This window comes from Zalophus californianus, chromosome 1, assembly GCF_009762305.2.
Source record: "Zalophus californianus isolate mZalCal1 chromosome 1, mZalCal1.pri.v2, whole genome shotgun sequence".
In the NCBI taxonomy this organism is placed as follows: domain Eukaryota; kingdom Metazoa; phylum Chordata; class Mammalia; order Carnivora; family Otariidae; genus Zalophus; species Zalophus californianus.
In genome coordinates this window covers 206,658,504-206,678,682 of record NC_045595.1, presented here as the reverse complement: position 1 = coordinate 206,678,682, position 20,179 = coordinate 206,658,504, and the positions used below count along the sequence as shown (strand labels likewise).

At 46.8% G+C, this 20,179-nt stretch overlaps 1 protein-coding gene across 8 annotated transcripts in view; it reads right to left on the bottom strand.

The window, feature by feature from the left end:
• The window catches only part of DOP1B (DOP1 leucine zipper like protein B), a 112,741-nt gene that overhangs the window by 49,450 nt on the left and 43,112 nt on the right, over positions 1–20,179 (bottom strand). For 7 of the 8 annotated variants that reach the window (XR_003518071.1, XR_003518073.1, XR_003518072.1 and 4 more), the window contains exons 5-13: positions 16,625–16,814; positions 13,843–13,941; positions 13,401–13,524; positions 11,419–11,528; positions 11,038–11,152; positions 7,269–7,389; positions 4,910–5,029; positions 2,578–2,680; positions 1,359–1,550 (exon numbers count right to left, since the gene is read on the bottom strand). Coding sequence is in view for 5 of the 8 variants with exons in the window: in XM_027584112.1 (XP_027439913.1) it covers positions 1,359–1,550; positions 2,578–2,680; positions 4,910–5,029; positions 7,269–7,389; positions 11,038–11,152; positions 11,419–11,528; positions 13,401–13,524; positions 13,843–13,941; positions 16,625–16,814 (1,174 nt within the window). In the remaining 3 variants the exon portion in view is untranslated. The remainder of the gene's footprint in view (positions 1–1,358; positions 1,551–2,577; positions 2,681–4,909; positions 5,030–7,268; positions 7,390–11,037; positions 11,153–11,418; positions 11,529–13,400; positions 13,525–13,842; positions 13,942–16,624; positions 16,815–20,179) is intronic. The other variant, XM_027584114.1, reaches the window with a different exon arrangement.

The window sequence follows — 20,179 nt, the reverse complement described above, 5'->3', positions numbered from 1 at the left end:
CCTGCAACCACAAACTAGCTGTGCAAGGATGCTTAGTGCAGCACTGTTGGTAATAGTGAAAAACCAGAAATCACCTAAATGCCCTTGACAGGGGAAGAGAGAAGACAGGGTAAAGCCGCACCTAGACTATCCCATAGAAGCCACACGAGAGGAAGCTATCTCTACATAAACCAGTATAGAACGAGGTCCCCAGAACACTGTTTGAGAACCAAAGCAAGTCAGAGAACAGTGTATGTTATGGTTGAACTGTGTCCCCCTCAAAAGATGAAGCAGTCCTACCCCCGATACTTGTAAATGTGACCTTATTTGGAAATAGGCTCTTTGCAGATGGTCTGGTTAAAATGAGCTCATTAGGGTGGGCCCCAATCCAACGTGACTGACGTCCTTACGAAAAGGAAATCTGGACACAGACAGGGTGGGGATGAAGATAGAGCAGGGTGACGAGTCTACAGCAGAGGGACACCAGAGAGCCCGCACCACCAGAGCTGGAACAGAGGATGGAGCAGACTCGCCCCCTCCCCACTCAGAGAAAACCAACCCTGCCCACACCGGGACCTCGGGTTTCTGACCTCCAGAACCGTGAGACAATAACGTCCTCTTATTTAAGTCAGTCACTGGTATAAATGAATATCTCACTTTTGTGTTTATTTTCATTTTTTAAATTTTATTTATTTATTTGAGAGAGAGAGCGCGAGCGAGCACGAGCAGGGTGAGGGGCAGAGGGAGAAGCAGGCTCCCCATGGAGCAGGGAACCTGATGTGGGACTCGATCCCGGGACTCTGGGATAGTGACCTGAGCCAAAGGCAGATGTTCAACGGACTGAGCCACCCAGGCGCCCTCAATTATGTGTTTAAAACATAAGCCTGGGTGGCTCAGTCGTTGGGCGTCTGCCTTCGGCTCGGGTCATGATCCCGGGGTCCTGGGATCGAGCCCCGCATGGAGCTACCTGCTCAGCAGGAGGCCTGCTTCTCCCTCTCCTACTCCCTCTGCTTGGGTTCCCTGTCTCTGTCAAATAAATAAATAAAAATCTTTAAAAAAAAATAAAAATAAAAATAAAGAAGTAAAAAGACACCAACATCACACAAATACAAACACACACATAACAAGGTCTGGACCGTGAGCTGAATCGAACCAGTAACTGTCGGAGGAAGTGGCGGGGGTGCGCAAAGGGAAGGGGGGTGGTCAGCTTCCACGCTAAAAGCTCTTGGGAAGTGTTTGAGGATTTTAGCAGCATATTTTAGATATTACCTTTATATCCTCTGATCTTTACTCCTACCCTGACCAACCCTAATTACTTCCCGCTCCCAGGAAGGTATAAGCCCAGCCCAGAGAACCCCGTCAGCTCCCCGGGGGCATACCGTGCTTCCACTTGCGGGCTCCATGTCCAGGTAGGAAGGTGGCATCTGGACCTTACTGAGCACTTTGAAACATGTCTTCAAGGCATGCGTCAGCTCGGGTAAGCTTAACACCTCCATCTCCTCAGCCAGAGGCTGCACCAGACAGCCCAGGACCTGAGGGAGGTACTGGGTTTGCACCTCGGAGTAAAGTTCCTGTGGAAAACAGAAATGAGTTAACTAACAGGTTTCCAATTTCTGGTCAGAAAAAAAAAATGCACCTCAAAATGGCGCCTTAAAAAAGTCAATTTTTTAAAAGATTTTATTTATTTATGAGATATGAGAGAGAGAAAGAGCGAGAACGAGCAGGGGGAGGAGCAGAAGGACAAACAGACTCCCCACTAAGCAGGGAGCCCAACGTGGGGCTCGATCCCAGGACCCTGAGATCGTGACCTGAGCCAAAGTCAGACACTCAATGGACTGAGCCACCCGGGTGCCCTGAAAAGTCAATTTTTTTAGAGCCTGAATAAGTTTCGTGTTCATTCCCAAATCAGAAAACAAAATACTTCTTTTTAATCTAGACAAATCAATGGACATTCTTCTTCTCTTTTCAAGTGTCTTTTTACCTTTTTTATGGTTTTTTTCCTAAAGATTTATTTAAGAGAGAGAGAGAGAGCACATGTGCGAGCAAGAGTGCATGAGCAGAGGGAAAAGGGCAGGGGGAGAGAATCTTAAACAGGCTCCACACTCAGCACAGAGCCCCATGTGAGGCTTGATCTCAGAGCCCTGAGATCAAGAGTCAGATGCTCAACCGACTGAGCCACCCAGGTGCCCCTCAAGTGTCTTTACTTTTCTTAATAGAAGATCATTGCCATGTTTATTTCTATATTAAGGAAACTAGTTTCCTTTAAGAAAATTAGCCAACAGCACAGTTTTACCTAGAAATACATTTACTCTCACTCCTAAACAACTGAAGTGCAGGGTGATGCTAGTTCACCTCTGGTTGACATAACTTTGGCTCAGGCCAGTTACAACTGGCTCAAAGTTTTATAACCTCTTTTAAATAAGACATAAAAGACATAAGAGATTACATTCAGCTACATCTTTCATGCCACAACACTGAAAGCGCTGTGCATTTATGCACACCCACTTTTCAGGAAGGCGAGGGTTATCAGGCCAAGGACACAAACCAGAACATAAACAAGCACGCGTGGAGCCGCCTCTTCCTGGCAAGGGGCCTTACCAAGGGGATAACATCCAGAAGGAACACCAGGAGGGTGCAGAGCTCTGACACCGTTGGGGGAGGGCTGATGTTCTTCCCAACAGTGTAACTCCGCTTTGCCGGTCTACATAAGTCACAGGAAAGAAAACCAAATCCTGTAATACCTTCACGCATTTCTTATGATGTCCAATCAAGTTACTCTATTTCAAACATAATGAAAGGCAGCCCTGTTGTTCTAATAAATAAGTAAGCTTTAGTGACTAAAACTATCAGACACAGAGAAGTGTCAGTCTGTCTTGAAGTTGCTTGTCTCCAAAACAGGTTCACTCAGACTTGAACTTCATCAGTTCAGACGAGGGTGGACCCATGCCCAGGTGGGATGCCACACCCAGGGGATCTGGAGCTCTATCGACAGGAGCAAATGCTAGGTCCCCCCACCTCAAACCAATGGCATGTTCCAAGGGAAGCTGCCTGGCTAGAGAAGACACGGGCTGAACAGCGGTCCCACCTGCTGTAGGAGCAACCTGAGATGGCTCCTCTTGCACGACACCCATGAGCTCATCCACACGAGCTGCTTAGTTTCTCCAGCTTCCATAGAGAAGCGAAACTTCACCAGTCAGCTCTATCGGGAGCTGCTTATATTAAAATGTAACACTTCTTTTTAAATAAGCAGGCAACTGGTTTAATAGGTAAGTTAAAAAACATATACATGTTGGTTCTCAAAACAGAGGAACTTTGGATTCATCTCCAATCACAGGACAACTCAACCTGAATTAATTGTCTTCCCTGCAAATTAGCACTTAGTTATCTTGGAGTCTGAGGAAGAGAAGGCCTCTCTTGAGCTGTGTACACTAACCTAGCAACCGTTCTCCCAGTCTGCTCTAAGGGAACCCCGCAGAGGTCTGTGAAGAGACAGAACAAAGTACTATTGCAACAAGGAAAAAGTGGAAACTGGTGTTTCAGCTGGATGTACAGACAGATCTCCAGAGGATTGTTAGCCAACCCCCAAAACAGCACACTGCAGAAAGTTATATAAAACTTGATACCCCTTGTGTAAAACTTGAACAGACACACTAGACTATGTCATCTCTGGAAACACATGTTACAAAAGCACAGACAACATCATGGGCAGGACAGTATGAAAGGAGAAGGTGCTGGAAGGTGGGAGTTAGTTCTATCTGGGTAGCAACATTTAATTCCTTTTTAAAAAAATCTGAAAAACAATGGCCAAGTGTATAATTTCATTAATAAGTGCATGTGTGTCTGGCATTATTTCTTGTTCTTTCTTACATTTGAAATATTCCATAGTTTATTATTTTTTTTTTAAAAAAAGGAAAGCACACCTTGTAACTCTGAAATGGAAATAGGCTGACCAAAATATACTCTAGCTTCAGTATAACATGGCCTTGCTGCCGCCCATGGGCCCAGCTACAGTTAATGGATTCATCACAGATTTGAATGCCCACCGGGACCTGGCTCTAGGGGACACGGGTGAGCACGGTGGGAACGGCTGGGAGGTCAGGCATTCCTGGGTTCCTGTTTTGGCTGGCCGCTGCTAATTTCCTGGGCAATACCACACAAGGGACCTCCCATCTCTGGGCTCTGGCTTTCTTATGTGATCCAAGTGCCTACTTCTCTTTGGGATGTCCTGAGGAGCTAATGAGTACGCCAGAGGAGAGCCCACAGCAAACAGTAAGTAAAGCTTCTACTGAGTTGCTAGGTAGGGGAAGAACAGTGACAGCAAGGAAGCCTAACCGTGTGACTCAGGACAAGACAGGGTCTGAGAGATTACACTATCCCTCCTACTGTGGGGAGAGGGGCCTGGGAGAGGCTCTCAGGGAAACATGTGGGTCCCCAGAGCATGCCACTGTCCATGACGGCGAGGTGGTACAAGTCACTGACCAGATGAACGGTGACATAAAGCTGATTAGGGCAGCTTAAGACATTAATGCTTTTATCTGACTAGTGATAAAAAATTTCAGTAAGAATTTTAGAAGACTGATGATTTTAAAACCACTCGCTCTAGTCACAGAACCAAAGAACTCAGCCCCTTTAAACAAATGAGCCTCTAGGAACACTGTGTGAAGGAGATATATTTGGTCACTGCAACTAGAAAATGCAGAGGGTTTTCTTGAGTTAGAATTAATAAATAAAAAAGCTCCAGAGTTATGGGGCAGAGATTACCTCAACCTTCTTAATGGCAACGTTTTTATTCTACTACAATTTAAAGGGAATTCTTTTCCATCCTGTGCTCAGCAGAGACCACCCAACCTGAGCCACAGTAAGCAGCTATGAAAACATGAAAGCTTCCACTCCTTCCTAAACATTCCATAATCCTGAACTGGATACTTACCTAAAGCAGTCCTCAAAACACCTGGTCATATAGTCCCAGAGAAAGTCTGTGCTGAGGGAAGTGATCAGCAAATTCACCGTTTTAACAATCTCAGAGGCATTTCTGTTTTCTTTTATTGAACTGTAAAGGAAGGTGGATGCTCATGAATAGATCTATGAGAAACCCTCTATCATGAGAACACGTGTCTGAAAAACTGTAATTCGTTTATTTATTTCTAGAGAGACGGACAAATCCCAACAAAGATAAAAATGTTACTGGTCTGATATAGGGAGGAGTTTGCATAACGCCATCCTTAACAGTATTTGTATTGATACATCCTCCCAGGAATAAGTGTAAGAGCTAATGTGAAAAGAATCTGGTATAGAAAACCAGTTTTAGTCCGGCTGTGAGTCCTTAGATACCCTGTTGGTGAAATAACATGGTACACCCATCTGGGCATGAAATTTGGCTAAAATTTAAATGTGCGTCTTCTGTGACTCAGGAAATTTATTCTAGGGATTTCTCCTACAGAAGTCCTTGTATAGGCACACAAGGATGTATGCATGTGGATACCACTGCAACGTCATATAAAAATACTGAAAAAGTAGAAGCCACCTAACAGCCAATCAATAGGGGATTTGTCAGTCAGGATTTATTTAAGTAAGTGATAAATCCTTACTGAGGAACCTAAGGCAACGTTATGTTCCATTGCAGAAGACAGGAGAGCTACTCACAACTTGCATTTAAAAAAAAAACAGGCAACTAAATAGCTAATGCAATTCCAACTTTATATATTATTTTTAAAAAATATTTTATTTATTTATTTGACAGAGAGAGACACAGCGAGAGAGGGAACACAAGCAGGGGGAGTGGGAGAGGGAGAAGCAGGCTTCCCGCGGAGCAGGGAGCCTGATGCAGGGCTCGATCCCAGGACCCTGAGATCATGACCTGAGCCAAAGGCAGACGCTTCACACACTCAGCCACCTAGTCGCCCCTAAATATTATTTTTTTAAAGATTTATTTATTTATTTGACAGAGAGCATGTGCGTGAGCGTGAGCTGGGGGAGGGGCAGAGGAAGAGAATCTCAAGCAAACTCCCCACTGACTCTGGAGCCCAACACAGGGCTTGATCCCATGACCCTGAGATCATGACCTGAGCCGAAATCAAGAGCTGGACGCTTAACCAACTCAGCCACCTAGGCTCCCCTCTAATTCCATCTTTAAAAAATATATACATTTTTTGTATGCATTCAAAGTCTGGAAAGAAATGAAAATGTTTTCTCTCAAGGGCGGTGGGATTGTGGGTGATATCTTTTTTCTTGATACCTTCAAATATCAGTATATTCCACAAAGAGCATGTATTACTTTCATATTCAGAAAAGTAGTAATTCTGGGAGAAAGAACAAACATTCTGGGAGAAAAAAAGCAAACATTCAGAATTCTTGGTACATTTACAATTAAGAAGCCAGAGAAATCTTCAAATAGATTTATATTTTCAATATACCCAATGCCAATTCGGGCAGAAGGAAATTACATCAAGAATAAAGTAAAAAGGAAGAGACTATTATCTTAAAAGGAACAAAGGCAAGGGGCGCCTGGGTGGCTCAGTCGGTTAAGCGTCTGCCTTCCGCTCAGGTCATGATCCTGGGGTCCTGGGATCGAGCCCCACGTGGGACTCCCTGCTCCTCGGGGAGCCTGCTTCTCCCTCAACTCTTCCTCCCCGCCCCACCACCGATCTCTCTAACAAACAAAATATGAAAATCCTGGGATCGAGCCCCACATTGGGCTCCCTGCTCCTTGGGAGACTGCTTCTCCTTTTGCCTCTCTGTCTCTCATGAATAAATAAATAAAATCTTTAAAAAAAAAATAACAAGAACAAAACCCAGGGTTGAGAGATAACTACATGCCCCAAGGCAACATGTCTGCTGTGTCCTGAACGCCACCTGCTCTGCTTCGGGGTCCTGCAGCACATGTCCTCAGGATGCCCCTGGCGGGCTCTCCCCTCTACCGCTGGACCCTGGCTCCACGTCCTGACCCGCCCCCTGCCCCCGCCGTCCTCCCTGTAAGTCACCGCATGGGCACACCAGATCCAGCTGCCCTTCAACGGCTTTCACACCTGCTCAGTAAATATGGTTTGTACAGCCTGGGCTGGGCAGAGACCAGCTCAAATGCCTTTGAAACTCTTCACAGTATGCAACAGGAAACAGGCCATTCGTGGTGACTGACTCAAGAGCATCGGTTATTTTCATGAGTGGTGTGATCCCTTGCACGCCTGCTTTCTCTAGCACCACACAACTTCTAATAAACATAGGGAAATGAGACTCGTGCCATTAGAGAGGGGTAGGAAGCGCAAAGCTGGGGGCCAAACCCAAACCCATACCTTATTAGCGAGTTTCCACTCTGGGTATAGCTAAGTTTAAGATCGGAGCCGAGAGCGTCTCTGCAGTAAGAATAAAAGGCCCGGATGACTTCGAGAAACAAATTTCCAACCACTCGAGGCCCTGCAATTAAAAAGAAAATGGTCAGAGATGAATAATCCATATTTAAATCAATAAATGACATATGCGTGAAACAGAGTAACTATACACACAATTTTATTGCCTAAAATGCTCCGAAACTTTAGTTTGACAATGACAACTTTACTGGGGGAATAACATCCATTAAAATGGCCAATATTTTTTTTTTCTGGGTGGCTCAGTCGTTAAGCGTCTGCCTTTGGCTCGGGTCATGATCCCAGGGTCTTGGGATCGAGCCCCACATCGGGCTCCCTGCTCCGCGGGGAAGCCTGCCTCTCCCTCTCCCACTCCCCCTGCTTGTGTTCCCTCTCTCGCTGTGACTCTGTCAAATAAATAAATAAAATCTTAAAAAAAAAAATGGCCAATATTTTTGTAGCACTTACCATGTGCTGGACACTGTTCTAAATATTTTGTATCTGTTACCTTATTTACTCCTTAAGTAGCCATATGACCAGGTATTACGTTGTTGTACTGACTACAGAGAAGGGGACAGGGACCGAGAGGTGAAGGAACTACTCCAGGCCAGACTCTGTCTGGGGGAGCCAAGACGCATGCTCAGTGTGCATAAGTGTGTATAAACTGCTTGGCCAGAGACACTACTCAGCATAAATATCAATGGAATAGGGCAATTTTCCTACTTTACATTCTTTTAAAAACTTTTTTACATTTTTATTTTTTTTCAAGATTTATTTATTCATTTTAGAGAGAGAGTGAGCGAGCGGGGAGTGGGAGGGACACAGAGAGAAACCCAAGCAGACTCTACACCGAGTACGAGCCCAACGTGGGGCTCAATCTCATGACCCTGGGATTGCAACCTGAGCCAAAACCAAGAGTCAGACACTTCACCAACTGCCCCACCCTGGCGCCCCTATTTTCTATTTTATTTTAAGTAATCTCTACACCCAGCATGGGGCTCGAACTCATGACTCTGAGATCAAGAGTCGCATGCTCCACTGACTGAGCCAGCCAGTTGCCCCTCTAAATTCTTTTAATCATGAGCTAGAACCCCACAAAAGAAATACCACCACTAATAAGCAAAGCTTACTAAATGGCACAAAAGAATATAACCAGCTGCAGGTTAGGGAAGCATTCCTGCCGATTAGGCAGGTGGAAGGCAACTAGATATTTCCGCTCTACACACAGCAACCATCAGGCAGGGAAGGGACTGACTTCTCACCCATGTACACAAACGGATGAAAACAGGATCGATTCAGAGGAAATGAAAGCTCTGTCAATATATCTGTGTTAAAAAGCAAAGATGGATCCAATCTTTTATGCTTCCTTTTCATAAAAACAGAGGATGTGCCTCTGAGAAAACTTTTTCCACGATAAGGCCCACATACATTTTATCTATTGTATAAGAGAGCTGAATGCTTTTTACAAATGAAGGCAAGTTTGTTGCCATGATTGAAGGAGAAAACGAGGCAGTGGGTGAAGCCTGGTAGCAAAAGAATGACCGCGCTGGGCCTTCCAGCTCTACTTCTGTGTGATCCACTCCTCTGCCTCTCAAGTACATCCTCCCTGGGGACAGATAGAAATTTTAGACTTAGAAATTAACAGACAGAAAACTTAGACTGTTAGATCAGGCAGAAGCCTGCCATTCACCCCCTTCTGGAAACGACAGGGCGGCGGTGGGGGGAGCTCAAGCTGACAGCAACATTTCACTTGGCTCACCCAGGTGCAGGGTCGAGACATAAAACACCCATCCTCCAAAATGTGGTTACGTTTTTGCTCTGGATATTTCCCCAAGTTATGCAGGAAGCTCCCCATACACTTACATAGCTCACTTCATTTTTTAGCCAAAATCATGATTTTTCTGAGCTGCAGTCACTCGAAAGAGGAAAATCTAATGGAGCCATCACTGGTTGAGGTAGCAGGGGAGGGGAAGGATGGGGGGAAGGGCACAGGGCAGCTTCAGATGGCACTTAAGGCCGAGCTTGGAGGGACAAATGCTTCACGCTTTGACTTTGGTTAAGAGCAGTTAGAGCGTACATGTCATGGGATACAAGGTCATCTGTGTTACATGACTGAGCATCTCGGGTATGGTGGGTCTGCGTGCAATCAGGTAAGCAGCTGTGTCCTGTCAGCTTAGGCTCTAGAGTCAAACCGACCACGCTTTAATCTCAGCTCCTGGGCAGAGATTTGCCAGAGTAGCAAATCACTTACTCTTACTCAACCTTAGTCTTTCCATCTGTAAGATGGGAACAGTGAGAAAACCCACTTCAGGGTTGTTGGAGGCAAGGAGGTACGTATGGAGACGTACATTAGATGACATGTACAAATCACTTCACACAAAAAAACTGCTCAAAAAATGTCAGCTGTTATTACTAACAACAGTAAAAACACATGAGGACCTCAGAGTGTCCCTTCCATACAACTTGACTGGATGCCTTTTTTCCCCTTTGCATCCCTAGAGCCGAGCATCGTCCCTGCCACACAGCAAATGCTCCATGTGTGCCCCTGAGTGAATAAATGAAGGGTCTCCATCCTCCACTCTAAGACCAGAGGGAGAAGGGACCTCAAAAATGCACTCGATTCTTGTTCTCTGCAAACAGCTACCAGGCAGTGTGCAAATCCTGAGCGCTCAGATGATACCATCAAACTTGAAATCCCAGGGCGCCTGGGTAGCTCAGTCGGTTAAGCATCTGCCTTCAGCTCAGGTCATGATCCGGGGGTCCTGGGATAGAGCCCCACGTTGTCGGGCTCCCTACTCAGCGGGGAGTCTGCTTCTTCCTCTCCCTCTGCCCCTCCCCCCACCCGTGCTCTCCTGCTCTCTCAAATAAATAAAATCTTTAAAAACAAAAAACAATAATTAACAAAAAACCCCTTGAAATCCCGGAGAAGATGAGGACCCCATTATGGTGTTCAAATGACTGGATGTTAAGATCTTTTTTTTTTTTTAAAGATTTTATTTACTTATTTGACAGAGAGAGAGAGCACAAGCAGAGGGAGAGGGAGAAGCAGGCTCCCTGTTGAGCAAGGAGCCCAATGTGGGGCTCAATCCCAGGACCCCAGGATCATGACCTGAGCCGAAGGCAGATGCCTGACTGAGCCACCCAGGTGCCTTGGATATTAAGATCTTACTGTGAATGGATATCAGAGCAATTTCCATTCTTTAAGCAAGGGAGAGAAGGTCATTTTTTTAGCTGATGCTCACAGGACCACAGTGTGTAACAGGGGAACCTTTAGGAACCGGAGTCTAGTTCAACCCGGTTCATTTGGCAGAGGAACAGACCGAAGCCCACAAGGCGGAAGTGGCTTGCCCCACCCAGGTCACAAGGCAAAAAGATGGAGGAGGGTCTCCTACCCCAACCCCTTGAAAATAAAATCAAAGCTCATTTGAAGCCTGATATTTCACTGAAGAAACATTCTCACAAAGTATGGTATGTGCTCTGTAGGTGCATACACAGGTGTGCACAAGAGGAGCTCAAAGGTATTTTTCTAATGAAAATGTTCAGAATATTGTGCAAAACTTTTAAGTGGTGCCTAGATATGATAACTGAACACATGACTAAAGTACTTCAAGATTTGGAAACTCCAATGACGGAATTACATTCAAAATAACGTGTTGATTGTGTCTCACACAGGCCATCCACAGTGGGCCCACGATGGCGACCGCACTTTGCACATTACCTATTTCCGGCTTGTCAAGCAGACTGACGAGGACGCGGAACGGCTTCAGGTACGCGTGGTGACGTTCCTCTACGTCGGCATCTGAGAACTTCTGGTGCAGTATTTCAGCTAGACCCTGTGTTTTTTTTTTTTTTTTTTAAAAGCCACAGATCAGGATACTGTACATAGCACAGTTTGACATTATTAGTTGTTCTACTTGTAAATACGCTGGGACAGAGAGAAAACCAGTCACACAGCACAGAATAAGCACACAGAAGGTTTCCCCACTGTGGATCCAGGGCATGGCCCATGTCTGCTTTGAGGTCCTGCCCATCAATCCACTGAGGAATCATGATCAGGAATGTTCTGATTGGGATCTACTTTCCAGAAAGGCTCCTTTACCTCAACTAAAAGATCCTTGGAATATTTTTCAAAAAAATACGAGGACTGGTCTTCGTAAGAATTTGAGAGTTCAGATTCTGGCACAATGGTATTTCCTTTAATATCTGAACCTATAAAAGAACAAGGACCATGAGCTGTTAACAAGATCTACAGTTTAAAGGTGCATAATATTGTATAAAGGTCTCATGCTCCAGCATTTTTAAAAATAGAATTCCTCCAACAGAAAACCAAATTCCAATCTGGCAAGACTAAGTCACATTTTCTTCTGACAAAAATGTGGTGTACTAAGGATTCCACCTCAATAGGCATCAATTTAGTTTGTCCTGAGAATTCACCCTCAGTGTCTTTGACAAGTCTGATTACAAGGATCTAACGGAACGAGGATCAGTTTTAAAAACCAGTGTTTGTATGGCAGTATGTGAAATCAAGCTGTTCTCATCTATATGCCCTTATTTTGAGCCCTGGGTAAGTCTGTGAGGTCTTCGGGACAAGGGGAGGCAACTCATGGTACAAGGAGAGAGCGTGGACTCTGGGGCCGAGGCTAACAGGTCGGACCCAGCACTGAACTTGGATCCTGGGTCCTCTCTATACACAGCAAGTCAAGGCCAACTAGGACGGAGCTGAGCGTTTAGCAAAATCATCCTTTTGATAAAAATGCTTAAAGAGCCTGTAAATATTCTTCTATTCTTCATAAGCTTCCATGCAATGGGTTCTGAAAGTTCGATAACCAGGGAGAAGAGAGGAAAGAAAGGGCTCAGAGAACTTCCTGACTTGGGTGTGAGAAGACCTCTATGTTGAGGGTTATAAAAGCGGTGAAGCAGGGGCACCTGGGTGGCTCAGTCGTTAAGCGTCTGCCTTCGGCTCAGGTCATGATCTCAGGGTCCTGGGATCGAGCCCCACGTTGGGCTCCCTGCTCGGCGGGAAGCCTGCTTCTCCCTCTCCCACTCCCCCTGCTTGTGTTCCCTCTCTCACTGTGTCTCTCTCTGTCAAATAAACAAATAAAATCTTAAAAAAAAAAAAAAAAAAGCGGTGAAGCAGAGGAGCAGTGAGACTACTCTGCGTGGATGCGTCATGGTGGACGCATGTCCTTACACATCTGTCTACACCCACAGAAAGCGCACCAGCAAGAGCAAGCCCTGATGGAAACCATGGAGTCTGGGTGATGACATGCCAGCGCTGGTTCATCGACTGGGACAAATGTGCCACCCTGGTGGGGGGAGGGGCGCCTGGGGGAAGCTGGGAACTCTTTCCACCTTCCTCTTAGTTTTGATGTGAACCTAAAACTGCTCTAAAAAAAAAAGAGTCTTAAAAAAAAAAAAAGCTATGGAATCCTTTCACGGTTGCTTGGTATACCGCTTCTGCTCAGGTACACGAATGTGGGGATTTATAAAATTCAGAAAGCGCTAGCCTCCTAGCCCTGTGGTCTCCTGGACTCTTGTGCCTGTGAAGCCTTCCAACCAACAGTCAGGGGCTCCTACAAGTTTACAGGCTGTCTGCAGAAACACAAGCCTGGGTTCTTAAGCTCTCCCCTTAAGTTACCCAAATGTCTTACAAAACTGTCAATGCCACAGACATTCCCATCCATCCCAAACCATCTTTTACACAAACTCCGTAACATTTGTGGGTCTTCTCTCACACCCCCAAACCGATGAGACTTCTTTATAGCAACAAGCTTCTACTTGAATAAGGTTTAGCTACAATTTTTTTGTGGTATTTCAAGCTTCTTAAAATGGAGTTCAATATTCAATATTCAATAAATATCCCACTTATTTATGTCCCTGTTTTTAAATGTAATACCTGCAACATAACCAAAGCTACAGTGTAGCAGAACTCAACTGACTGGGCCATATTCAGTCAGCATGCTAACTTTCCATATCTCATAATTCAGAAACGTATCACAAAGATTGAAACTTGTTCCAAAAATCAGCACTAAAAGGTTTCACGTTAACTTTGACTTTCACTTGTTGGATACTGCTCAGTACCTAGTAACCACGCATAAAGTCTTCTGTTCAGAGACATATCTCTCCTCAGTAGGGTCTGGGTGGCTGCTGACAGGATCTGCACGATTTCAGATCTGAGCAGGGGAATGGCTCTCTCACTGGAATCCTATTGGAGGACAAAGAACACTTTACTGCAAAGGGATGATGAAGTAGATTATTGGCTTTCTGACCCGAGGCCCCTCCTACCAGTCTACAAAGCTTTATCTTAAAAAGGTCATTCTCAAAAGGAGTTGGTTCTCCACAATGCCCACAGACAGAAGCCATTCAGTTTTTGCTATGGAAACGTCATTCTCACAAAAAGGCACAAGGATCTTTAATTGGCTGAAAGCAAACTGGGATCTGCCAACTGCCTGAGGTCTATCCCACCTGCCCCACGTCCTCAGGAAATACCAGTGACTTCCCTGGAAGAACACAAGTGACTTACCAGACAGGTATAAAATGGAAAGAAGAACAGAACAATTTCCAGGTTATTTCTTTGCACCAGGACATTTGAGTCCAACAGTGAGGCACACAGAGACTTTACCTGTGAATGGTAAAACAGCATGAACATTTCACTCCCAAGACATTTAGCAGCATTTGCAGGCTACTGTTTACAGTCATAAAAATGAAACTAACTTTTCCTGGGAATCTTGAAACCACTGTGCGAAATCATGTGGAACAGATCAGTAAGGTGTAAATGTGGGAAATGTGGGTTCTAGCCCTAGAAGCTGGGGGGCAGGGTGTGTTGGAGGAGGTCATCGACAAGACGTGACCTGGCTGACCTGTGGAGCTGGAGATGCCTCACCTCCCTGGTCCTGGAATGTGCATTCTGCTTGCCCCCCCTGCTCCAGAGGTCCCCGAGGGACACAGCCTTGAGACAGATGTGGCTTTGAAAACACCCACGCAGTATATGTGATTGAGCCCAGTTAAGGCCTCTACATAAACTTTTAAGATTTGGCAGGTGGGTACTGTGTTGTATGGATGGAGGCTTCTGGGATTTGTCCTGCAAAACCAACCACCCTGACCTGCACGTACGCAGGCAGGTTAAGGAATGTTGTGTGTGAGACTCGTGCCGCATAGGTGACCTCAGGAGCTGGTTAGTGGACATTAGCTGACCTCCAGGTCAGAACTGGCCCTTTTGGTCTGGATGCCAAGAGTTATGAAATTTGCCTTGCATCCCCTCCTGCTCCAGGTTGGGCTGGCCCCCCCGGAATGGAATCCGGGCGAGGAGGCGAGCACACCCAGTCCAGGCTCCTTGAAGATATAAAGACATGATAAAATAAGAATGCAGTTCGCACCAAACTGAACATAGGTGAATAACTGTTTAACTTCAGACCTCATCATGTGCTCTATAAATACGGCCTTATGGGGATGGTCAGTCTCAGCTGAGGGGAGGACGCTCCGCCCAGGCCTCTCCATCGGGACTCCAGCCTGGCTGTCTCCACGGGGTTTCCCCAGCTAGTGAGGTTGGATGTTGTAAGTACCCGATTTGATGGAACTCTGTCTTATTCTCCTTTACTGCTTACTATTGCCCTCATCTATACACAGATTTCCCTTTTCTTGTTTTGATTAGATTTTTATAATATCAAAAAAGTGTTTTTTCCCCTTCAAAACTGAGAGTACGGCTGCTGTGAATCTTTTCTTCAGAACAGACGCGGAGATCTACCGGACCTGTGGCCACCCAAGACAAGCCAAGTAAGTTCCCTTGCTTATTAAACTGTCCACCTACCAATCTGGAGTGGCTTGCCTCTCTCTTTGGTCTCTCCCTGCCCACCGCATACACGGGCCAGTTTCGGGTGACACCCAGAAGCTCCCAAGGAGGCTGTTAACTAACAGTGTGACATCGAAGAATCGGTCAGCTGCAGCCCTCGCATGTTCCATCTGAGAGCTGGAGAGGCTTGGACCAGAGGGTCAGGTTCTAAGACCTCAAATTCTATGATCCTAGAAAGGAATGCCTTTAGGTTCCAATAGGGACTTCTGGCTAACCTAAAACTCCAAAGACATTCCATTAAATGGACTCCAAACCAAGTCAATACATATTTTGTGTGTCTTTTCCAAATACAGATACATGTGATACAGAAGAGCCATAAGAGAAATGCTAATAAAAAGCTACGAGACTTTAGAAGAGGGGAGGGAGAGATCACTCAACTGGGGCAAACAACCCAAGTCTGTGGGGAGGCTGAGCTGGAAGGACAGTGGGGATGTGCGTGGAGGTCATCAAGAAGGGATGGGGAGTGAGTGCAAGGCGCCAGGAGGTGGCATCACAGACCTACAGGCCAGGCTGGGCAGTCCATTTGGGAGTGCAGAAGGCCTGAAGGGAGGGCAAGGCATTGGTGGGTTGGGAGTGGACTTACAATACTCTTGAGTTTGGACTTTATCTGTAGGCAAGAGGAATCCAGATATATTTCAAGCTAAGCAAAGCTATGTTTTAGCAAAGCAAAGAGCTAAGAGCGATCAAAAAAGCCTGGATGGGCAGAGGATGGGATGGGGAGGAGCCAGTTGGAAGATTACGGCAAGGTCCAAGCAAGCATCAGAAGCTGAAGGAAGCAGGGCAGTGAAAATGGAGACACACAAGGCTGTTAGGGTTTACCACCAGGTGGCGACAGACTGCAGGCCATCAGACACACAAGCGGTAAGTTTGGGGAGAAGGGAAAGATCCCGGGAGGGTCACGAGGAGACAGCCTCGCCAGGGAAGGAAGCAGCCCTCCGACGGGCCTGGGGGTGGATATCCGAAGAACTCTGGCAATCTTGGCTTGAGAGCAGCCAGAGGAGAGGACGACGGCAGGGGCAGGACTGAGAGACAGAGACCGGAGGAGGAGGGAGCCTGGGGGGGGGGGCGGGCAGTGAGACACAGGCCGGGGAGGAAGCAAGGTTCTAGCTAAAGCAGGAGACTCTACGAGGCCCCTGGAGCGCTGCTTACAGCCAACCGTACCACTGAAGCCTGGGGGCGCCTCCAGCAGGGCCCTCTTTAGGGGCAGATATGTACCTGAATATGTAAATCCTTAATGCATATGTGAAAGACCACCACCACCGTCCTGGGTTTCATCCTGCGCACTGACGCCTCCTGTCTTGCTCTTAAGCAGAGCGCACACACTCTGACGCCCAGGACACCTCCATTTCCCTGCTGCTCACACCAATGTCCCTTTGCAGCCCCAGCCGACAACCTGTGCACGAGGAAGCCGGCCCCGCCTGCCCCGCTCTGCCCCCCTGATGAGCAAAGCACCCACCGTGAGATGGTAATCCGTCCCCAGCATGTACTTCTGCTCCTTGCCCGGGCAGTCCCTGCTGATGTGGCCCACCACAAAGAGCGAGGCGGGAAGGCGGATGGCCGGGCTCACCAGGACGCTCCCCCAAAGGGCAGCGTAAAACACCTCTCTACCGACCACCAGGGACAGTCTCAGCAGCAGAGCGTCTGTCCTGTGGACAAGAGATACGGACTGTAAGGGCTCGGTCCCAGCAGCCACCGCTTGCTTGACCTCTTCCCCCCTGCCCCCATGGAACCCCATTTCCTCATCCTCCTGAGTGGCGGCCATCTCTTGCCTTTATGTTCTGTCCACCTGCCAGCGGTCACTGAAATGGAGTTTGCTAAGACAAACATGTCCCCAAGATGTACGGCCTCTTGGCCAATAGGAAGTGTCTGACTGGTTGTGTCTGTGGATCTGCAGGAAGGGCCATTCCACCGCCACAAAGGGACGAGCGGATCAGCCTCAAGAGATGGTGCGACTGGAGACTTAAGAAATGATAAAGATCCCCCCACTTGAGCACAGTCAGGGGACATCTGACTTTAGAAACACTGGGGATAAAATTTGCTGGGGCCTCCCACTCGACACAAATTCCACAAAGCCTGTCACTCTGCCCACTCTGCCCGGGCTTCCACAAAGCGCGCCCGTATGTTGACTTCCGCTCTGGAACGTTCTCCTGCTGATGCCTGACATTTCTTTGTCCCTTATCTCTATCTGGGTCTCTCTCCCCTGACACGCCATCAGCAACTTCATGTCCGTCCTTTAAGAGAAGCAGTGTCATCAGCAGGTCTGGGTTTGTTTTTTCCATGGATACTGACCAAGGCCAGGCCCCCCGCCTCTGCTCCGTGGCCTGTGTGCAGCTGACTAGGGCACCTGCCCTGTCAACAATGGAAACGGCTTTGGTAGGCCGATGAGAGCAGCTGTTGATAAAACAGCAGAATCAAATTCCCACAGGGGGATTTCACTGAATGAGTGGACGGACTCAAAATCCAAAGGCATTCCACCCCTCGCGTCTCCTATTTGCAAAGAAGACACACAAACATCACAGAAGGAGCAGCCCCAGTGTGATGCAGTGGGCTACCCAGCTTCCTGGAGTCAGGCCTCTGTTGTCCAAATCCCGTGTCTGCTCCCTGGCAGTGGTCCCTAGGACGAATGTACATGTTAGCTGTCAGCTAGGAGATACAGAAGAGAGAGGGAGAGATGTTCTGAGCAGGACTGGAGAGTCTCGTGTAAAACCCCGCATGGACGAACAGAGTCAGCGCTCGGGCCCCACTGCCTGCCATGACCACCGGGTCTGCGTCCTTAGCCATCCGGATGATCACCGGCCACACAGGTTGCGCTCAAAACCATTGTGAAATGAATGCCACCCCTTCCCTTTTATTACGACTCAAATCGTCTTCAGCTTACTTTTCAATAATCAGTTCAGGGTATACAAAGACTTTTCATGCAAAAATTTATCTACTACCATTTTTTTTTTTTTTTAAGATTTGAGAAAGAGAGAGAGAGAGTGCATGCATGCACATGAAGGGGGAGGGGCAGAGGAAGAGAGAGAGAATCTCAAGCAGACTCCCCACTGAGTGAGGTGCCCAACACAGGGCTCGATTCCACGACCCTGAGATCATGACCTGAGCCACAATAAGGAGTCAGATGCTTATCCGACTAAGCCACCCAGGTGCCCCTACTACCTTTTTATATTAATAGTGAATTTTGTTCTTTTTAAAGCTAGTCTGAACTCTTTTGTCTCATAAAATATGTGAATTTTACCGTGCAAATGATGCACAGTATCATCTTTATAGAAAAACAAAACTGAAGAGGTATGAGTAACAGCCAAATGTTTAGGAAAAGCATACAAAAGGGTTTAGTGGCTAAAGATACCGACTGATCTCCTATTGAGGCTGAGCAAACAAATACGGCTTATCTTGCCCAGCTCTGAAAATAGCGCAGCAAAGGCCCCAATTTGAGGCAGAAGCATGGTGCAGCAGGTGGGGCAGATGGGTCACTGTCCCCTGGGCAGACAGGATGTCCCTGAGCTAGGCAGATTCCTACAGTAGGAGATTAATTGAGAAAGCCCCTGGGAGTGCTCCCCTCTCCCCAGGATCTCCCTCAGGGGAAGACTGACGCTTAGATAAAACCCATGGCAAACACTGCAGTGTACACACTGATACCACGTTCCCCTTCGCTCAGAACAGTGTATTCCCAAAGTCAGTTGCACAGAACACTGGCCACGAGCTGGTCCACAGACAAGAAATCTGGGTAATGCCACCTCAGCTATCTCTTCTTCAATATTCAGAGTGCACCAGCTAGTTTTCTTTATTAAAGAAATGCAGCTTAAGTCTCATTTTATCCTAAAAAAATAGACATTAAAAAAGTAAACGATGCCATGGCTCACAAAATGGTGATTATGACAAGCCTTGGCTACGGAAAGCACAGCGAAGAGCAAGATAACTGGGTTAAGAGGCAAGTAACTCTCTACTAAATAAGAATCACTCCCATCATCTCAGATGTGAAATTCCAAAATTAGCACACACATTTGAGAGTCTTTTCTATTAGAAATCGAATCTTTTCTATTTAGAATCTTTTCGAATCTTTTCTATTTAGAATCAACCAGCAACCTCCAAACCCTTCCTACTTCCATCCCTCCTGCCTCACCCTGGCTGGCGTGCTCATGCCTCCTGTGAACACCAGCTCACTCGCATGACACCAACACTCTCTCCTCTATTCGATGGACAGCAAGTGACACAGACTGCTTGCCATGAACCCGAAGCCTTTCCCAACTTTGGCCGTGTAGCCACTTGCCTAGTGGACGGTCCTGGAAAGCCAGGCTATCACAAGAGCAAAGAGCTTGGGGCGTGAGCATCTGAAGGAGCACAACAGTGACAACAGCGACCTGTACCACCACAGGTCAGGTCCATGTCCAGAGGGGTAAAAAAAATTCTAGAACCAGCAGAGCTCACCGTGGTGCCTGGAATCAACCAAAAGAAAGGTCAATAAATATGTTTCCAGGCGCCTGGGTGGCTCAGTCAGTTAAGCGTCCAACTCTTGATTCTAGCTCAGCTCATGATCTCATGGGTCATGGGATTGAGCCTCAAGTTGGGCTCCATGCTCAGCGGGGAGTCTGCTTGAGATTCTCTCTCTCCCTCTTCCTTTGCCCCTCCCCCTACTCACTTGCACGCTCTCTCTAAAATAAATAATCTTAAAAAAAATATATATATATATATATGTTTCAACTACTATTTAAATGGGGCTCTCTCAACCCTGACATGATGGACTTTGGGCCAGATAAGCCTTCGTCACAGGGACAATCATGTCACTGCAGGATGTTTAGCGCTAGACGCCAGTAGCACCCTCTCTACCCTGTGGTAACAGCCGAAAGAATGATGCCAAACGTCCCTGGGGGATACGAATCAGCCCAGCTGAGAACCGCGGACTCACATTTCTGCTTGCTTACAGACCTCTGCGAATAGTCACCTTTCCCCCAAATCCTCAGAAGAGGAGTCTGGAACTTTCTCCACACTACTTCTGCTTTCTCAGTGCAGCAAA